The 7591-nt window shown below is 31.1% G+C and overlaps 1 protein-coding gene across 2 annotated transcripts in view; it reads left to right on the forward strand.

The window, feature by feature from the left end:
* Positions 1 to 6625, forward strand: part of LOC106457123 (nicotinate phosphoribosyltransferase-like) — a 56623-nt gene extending 49998 nt beyond the window's left edge. For both annotated transcript variants that reach the window (XM_022382930.1, XM_013916508.2), the window contains exon 15: positions 5212 to 6625. In XM_022382930.1, coding sequence (XP_022238638.1) covers positions 5212 to 5289 — 78 coding nt within the window. In that variant the 3' untranslated portion in view covers positions 5290 to 6625. The remainder of the gene's footprint in view (positions 1 to 5211) is intronic.
* Positions 6626 to 7591: the final 966 nt, after the last annotated feature.

The following is a 7591-nucleotide window of genomic DNA, read 5'->3' on the forward strand; positions in this document are numbered from 1 at the left end:
TTAACACTGTATCCCTTTAATGGATGTTTTCCACAAGTGTTATTTTAAATTATTTATTCACTATTCTGTTTGGTTTTAAATTTTATAAAAATGTAATAAAACATGCAGAAGCAGCTTTTTCATAATTTTGTTGTATGTATGTATGAATGCTTAAAACAGAGCAAACAAAAAAGCAACTTACTGAGACAGCTCTTAAAATTGTGTAATCTAAGTAAACTGTAAGGCTTTAACAATTATAACAAAAAAGTAAAAATTATGGTTGCAAAAAATGACACATTGTAACAGAATAAATACATTCACTGTGGAGAAACATTCAGAACTTGTGAAACGTACAGTTTTTCATATAATAAAACAACTATATACAAGCAATTCTAGGCTTATAGCAAACCCCATGGAATGCATTATACAATGTTCGTAAGTACTTGAATACAGGGGATTCACATGCATACAACAATAATGTATAATACAAAAGTTTTAAGGAAAGAAAATAGAGCTATTCATCATATTAATAAAATATTTAAAAGTGCAAAACTATTTTCTGTAAATGTATTGAAAATGAGTTTTATGAAAACCAGTATAAACTGACATTTTTCAACAACACTTCCTGCTGGCTTAGATATCGGAGCAACAAGAATGGCTATATTCGGTAAGAAATTGTCATATTAGTCAGTAACACTAGCTTCATAGTTCCCTAGGTATAATTTGTAAACATTTGTCAGCTTTAACTTTTCACTAAGTGCTAGACTGACTATTTCAAGTAGAGCAAATTTGATTGTGGATAAAAAAAAAAAAAGTCATTAACTATTTGTTTGTCTGTTGTGTTTACTCCTTTTCTAGTGTTAACTGTGCATAGTCTTACAAAGGTTATTTACTATGTAGAGTAAAAATTTGCATATTTAGTCGTCTTGTTACTGTACAGTTGAAGTGTTATGATTTGCAACTACTGATGTCATTTAAAATGTCTCTCTTCTTGGATGGTTACATTAAAAGGCTTTCTGATACAAGGTTCTTCTTTTCCACAGTTGTGGAAAATTTTTTGCATTTAGAAGAAAGGGATGACTTTAGTAAAAGATAGTCATGATTCCAGCAAATAATAATAGAAAAAAGACTACACCATTCACTGTAAGTCATACACTTGAGAAGAAGAAAAAAACGGTAAGTAATTTGTCACCAGAAATAACCCAAGAATGCAGAAGTTGGTCCATTGCAGCCAAGATAAGAATCTTCCTAGGAAGAATAAACAAGATAATTCATGTGGATTTAGGAATACTAAAAGGCTGTGTTCACATTCCTCTATTAAAGTGTATGGTCAAACAGGAGCTGTATGAGCACTGTCTGCCATGTGACAACTGTAAGAATGTCATCACACAAAGAAGCATGTATCTACTTATGTGTTTGAAAAACTCCAAGGAATTTCTTATCTTCTTGCTAATGATAAAACACCAAAGAAATGATACAGAATGTTTGTGTGTCTAGTTTTTAGAAGCAGTTGATAATGATTGCATGTTATAGCTAAAATGGTACGTTAAAGATCTGAAGAATCAAGTAAAATGCCAGGATGAACTGTCAGGCTAATGTGCTGAAACCACTATACTGGAAAGAAGTACCATCCACGTATGGACTAGATTTCAGTAAAATATGACTCTTGACAAAGCATCCAGCCATATGTCAAAGTAATCATGCCATTTCCTCTACAAGATGCAAGTACAAACAGGAATTTATACCCTATCATTCACAGATATCTTCGATGGACTTCTGTGCTATTGAGTTGCTCAACAGGTCCTCAGAAGCCCATTGACCATGCAACAATGGTGGACTTTAGAATACTTGTAAAGCAAAAGGGGTTAACATTGAACTCAGTGTAATGCACAAAAACCTCCTATAAAGCATAACTGCACAACAGAACAATAGTCCACAAACTATGGTCATCATGTTTAGTACCATCCATGATGGAACAAAGAGCTGTAAGGTCTAGACACTCAATTTTGTATCATTACCATAGACCATGAATATCTCTTGTAGGCTATTTCTAAACACATATTGATGACTATGGACTGTCAGTCTTCTTTCCTGAAAAATGGATATTGCTGAGTTATATGTATAAATTCCTAATTAGCATTGTTTTGGATATTTATTTTCTGCATTTATAATGAATTTTTGTTTTTTCTAATAATACATTTGAAATTGGTATTTCATTTGATACAATAACTATTATGCTCTAACCATTAAAAATAATACTATGTTCACTAGTTTTACTGAAAGGTAGTATTTCAAAAAAATGTTTATTGTTGTGGTATGGATACATCCTGGTCAGTTGTCTAAAGCTTATACTGCAATTAATCACTTATTATTTATTATTTTAAGAATAAATAATACTTTCAAAAGTATATTGAAAACTAGATATATCAAAAAATTATACATTTAAATTAGCTTCTTCATCAAGCAGACTCAAACACTCACTGTTATTTATTGTTGTAGTAATTAACAAATTAATGTTGCAATTTCTTCTTGTAGTCAAGAAAATTTGAAAATCATATCTCATAAAAGAAACATGCATAACATCATAGCCTTTTAAATATATTCTGCATATTATGTGTTCTTTGAGAACTAAATAACTATTACACATGTTATTTAAAGGTAAATGACATGTCAAATATAAGAAACCTATTTTATGTCTTTTTATAACTATAATACAGTTTTTGTTTTTAATAGTGTGTTATATGAAGCCTTTGTAGTTTATTGGACATTTCCTTTAAGAACTACATAGTACTGTACAGGATCAATGCTCACTTTGAAAATTTTTAGTTAGAGCTTTCTGTGCAAAACATTTAGTAACAAAACCTTGCACATAATTCAAGCATGAGCTGAACAAATAATCGTGAGCTCAAGAAAGTATACATCAAAAAGGTTAGATGAATTTTTTAAGTAAAAGTATAACAAACCTGTGTTACTTTCAAAGTTTAAATTCATTGTTCTTTTATTATGTAGACATAATTTTATGCAGTTTTATTTCATTAGCTAAATTAAATACTGTCTGAAGCACATTTTATTAATAGTTGTATGTTTTTCTCTGTAAGTGAATGAGTAACTTGAGTGTGAAATAAAATAATGAGAACTATGTTCTTGTTCAAACGTGTTTTATTTGCACCTTTGTTTAACTTCTTACAAGCTCATTCCAATTCAGTAGTTCCCCAATTGAGTTTTTAATAATATAAAGAATGTATCTGTAATCAACACATAGTGTGATCAGCTGTCTTTGATATTTATGATAATTAAACTCCTCATTTCCTTGATTGTTTATGGAAAACAAACAGTTCACATTTCTTGACTGTACAATATTCTTTTTTTTATAAAATGTTAGACTTAGTGATTAGTTACACTAACAAGGTTGATGCTACAGCATATTTGATTTGCTGAATGAATAATCGGTAGCATATTTGCACAATACACCATTACAGCAATAAAAGTAATTATGATTGCCAAAACAACAGTGTTAAATTGTGATTAATCCAATGATTGGACATAATTTAAAGAATCTAGCAGCAATAAAACTAAAGAATGACAAATGGAATTTGCAGCAATTTAATGGCATGTGTTTGTCACGTATACAGTGGCCAATTTTATTGATCATAAGAGTGCAATAATAACACTGAATAAATAATATACAACATTTAAAGTTTTGAGCAAGATTTTGTGGAAAAAAAACAAAATTCAAAAACTAAACTAATCAACATTTTTGATCAAAGTTTGTTTGTTGTATTTTGTTTTTTGAACAATTGACAAAGTCTTAAAATAATTGCAAATGCTGACTGGCAGGGTGAGCATTAAGGATGAGTTTTCACAACAAAATGAAATAATTGTGTGTGTTTTCCTTCAAATTTAGGTATAACTTGATGTGCTACAAAACTAAATGTTACAATATGTCATATCCATTGAAAACCAATAGGCACATTTTGGACATCTTTTCAAAACTAAGTGCTTCATTGTATTTGTTTCCTTTTAGAATTATATGTTATATGTATTATTTTTAACATAACTGTAAATCCTTTAAGGCCTTTTTAATGTCTCTTCAGATATTAATATCTGTGTACATTATATTAAAATGATTTTGGAATCTCACCACTTTGTTCTAGTCCTTGTTACCACATCTGTTCCTGTTCTATCTTATGATATACATTTGGACAATAGCCCTGCAGTGTGATTTCCATTGATAAGGCTCCATCATTAGGCTGAGATGTCCAAAGCACACAACTTCTCCCTGCTTGCCTTCCATAATCCATCTACTGTATGGGTGTGATGGTTTCCTAGAGCTCGTTACAGTCCAGTTGCATAGAAGTACCCCATAGATTCTACATCCTTACCATTACATATTCAAATGGAAAAACATAAATACATGTTTCATTCTCCAGCTACTTGAGTTATGTGATGGTTGAAAGAGAGATATGACTGGAAGTCATATTTTGGATATTGCTTACCCTGTTGGCCTTGTTTTTCAAATGGAGGTTTGTCTTGATTATGTTTTACACTGTTGCCTGAGGTGTGTGGATGGCTTTTGCCACTATCTCTTGCACTGGTGGATTATCATTTGTTACAAGTAACCATACTTTGCTTAGCATAGCTGTAGTATGATTTGGTGCAGACTATTTCTGGATGATCCCAGTTCCCCAAATTAATCTATATTCCTTTGTTTTCTGATGTCATTAAGAGTAGGGAATGTTCCCATATTGGAAATTCTAAATCCCCTATCTGATCATATCTTTATCATCTGAATATATGAATATTTTTCATCAGTAGTGACTGTTACATACCCTTCCCAATAATTATGTTTTTGGTAGCACCATGATACCTTAGACACACTAAACAATGTCAAAATGTAGTTCTGATACATTCCATTCTACAGTGACTTTATATTAATCTGTTGTTGTATCACTTGTTCATTTGCAAAGTCAAAATCATTTTAATATAATATACTCAACCCTTTGTATTTTATCATACAGTGTAGTACCACCTGAAACAGACTTTACAGACCAGCATGATCTTTATAAAAGGTTTAGAAACCTTTAGAAGTATAGGCCTATAGTGTTGTCTTTTATTAACTTCTTCAAGAAGCTTTCAAGTTAAAGTTGTAATTTATAAAGCATGTTTATTTGCCAATGAATTTTGATATTTTTATATTTCAGCTGGCTGACATTGATTATTCACTCTTTTCAGGTCTCCGTTTCTGATGACCTCTACCACTTCATGCACAATTTATGGCTAGAGAATGCTCCTATTGGAGAACTTTCGTAGATGACTAGATCAAGAGTAAATGTGTTGCACTAGTACTTACTGAACAATAAGCACAGTTGTATTATAGATTATTTACTGTAGATTATAACTGGAAAAAATAATTCTATATGTTCTATATGTTTCATCTTATATCTAACTGTAGTTTGTTGTTCTGTATTTTAAATGTTTATTGAAGTTAAATATGCTTTCTTGTAAATTATATTGCAAATACAAATATTTTTGTTCTATTTTAGATTTCATAATATAATACGTAAAAGTTTAGATGAGAAATGGGAAAGTTTTTAAGTCTCTTGATGTGTTGTGGAGACTGAAGTGAAATTCAATATTACCATGGATTGTGAAACTATTTATATTAAGTCTCGTTTTAATATAGCTGTTGTTTTAAGAGCTTAGCATTCCCTTCTGTCATGCATTGTTTGTTTGTTTTTTGTGGTTAAGTACTTACAACTTCTTTGAGGAAAAAAATTAATAAATTTATGCTGCATAACAATAAGCACACATATTCTTTCCATGTATTATGTAACAGTCAGTTTGTGAATGTAACAACAAGTATTAGTTTGCACTTATATTAATTTCCTACGGTGGTGAACTGAATGTTAGGGTAATAGAAGAGTACAAGTAGTAGTTTCATGTACGTTGTTTTTTTGTTTTTTTCTTTACTGTGGGTTAAGCAGCAGGTTAGCTCATACTAGAGGCAATTAGATAGTAGTTGCATATACACTAGTTTCCTCTGCTGATATGCTGATTGTTAAAAGTGGTTTTGTACTGGTAACAATTCACTGTTTTTCTATTGCTGATTGACTGAATCACAGGATAATTTTTAGTTAGAGAATCACAGGCTATAATTACCCATGCACTGTTTTTCTTGTTATCATGGTTTGAAAGGGCAGATGAATTTGTGCTAAGGGATATAAGTAATATTTACATGTATGTTGTTTTCTTCTATTGATTGGCTGATGGGTAGATTGGTTCATATGCGTTAAGAATAGTACACATACTACATAAAAAATAAACATTGACACTTAAAAGCTTGTATAGGGTTTGTAATGGCACACTTTATGAGATTTCTTAGTTAAACCTACTATAAATTCTATTAATAATATGTGAAATATATATAATTACATGAAGAGCTTGATATACCAGTCTGGTGATTGCAGTTGGTGATCATAATAATTGTGCCTAATTATATCAGGTTATCATGTATGTCAAAAGAATAATTATTTGTAGTCTACAGTTTTGTTATCATTATATTGATATTTAAACTTACAAGATTGTGTTTAATGAATCCTTTCTACAAAGCAAGAAGTCATCTGAATAAAGTTTTTCACAAAAAATATGGTGAGTTTGTTTCCTTCATAGATTATTACTGAGAATGGTCACTCAGTACAGAGGGTGTAACTTATTTTCTCAGTACATTGTTCTTAGCCCCACTCTTGAAGATGTAATTGGCTATCACATTCGGTAGAATCAAACATACTCCCTTCAAGAGTAGCTCATCATCAAAACAAGTAGTTCCAAATAATCACTTCTAAGGTTGTGACTGGTTTTCACTTCAGGTAGTTCCAAGCATCTATACCTGAGTGTGTGACTGGTTGTCAAAGTATTTAGCTCCGAGTACTCATACTTAATTGTGTGGCTAGTAGTTACAAATAGAAATGTGGTAACATCTGCCATATTTGTCCTTAGATTGGAATCTTGTAACTCTTGTTTTTCTGAGAACATACCAGTGACTGTGAGTAAAGTTTTCTCTATCTTTTCATTAATGGTGACTGCCTTTAAACCAAGAAAGACTGCAATCATTATGATCTTGTTACTGTTAGCATAGTTTTTTTATGTTTACAGATTTAAACTATTTACTATAGTGTTTTGTCAATTAAATGTGTGATTTTATTGTTCTAGATCTTCATATGGAAGGAGTAGTATGACTCTTTATTAGCTGTGTGTTTGATAATTCTATTTTTACAGCTCCCATGTGCATAACTGAGCCCAGGACGTTTCATTTGGTATGCAAGATTAGCACTTGTGTGGGTCATCCAATGACCTTTTGAATTGGGCCTGAAGGCAAGACTTGTTTGTTATGGGGGGGTAATGTGTTTTGAGTTATTAATTCTCTCATTATGGGAAGATAATGAGTTAACCCCTTTAAGTCAGTTGATATAGCACTTGCTTGATTACATCTTGTCTATTATCAGATTGTGCGTACAATTTCTGTTAAGGAAGAAGTTATATGTCTCTGTATCAGCTACATGGAATGAGCAGGGTTCTTATGATTCTGTCTAATTTGAAGTACTGTTACTATTTG

The sequence above is a fragment of the Limulus polyphemus genome, unplaced genomic scaffold, assembly GCF_000517525.1.
Source record: "Limulus polyphemus unplaced genomic scaffold, Limulus_polyphemus-2.1.2 Scaffold294, whole genome shotgun sequence".
Lineage (NCBI taxonomy): Eukaryota > Metazoa > Arthropoda > Merostomata > Xiphosura > Limulidae > Limulus > Limulus polyphemus.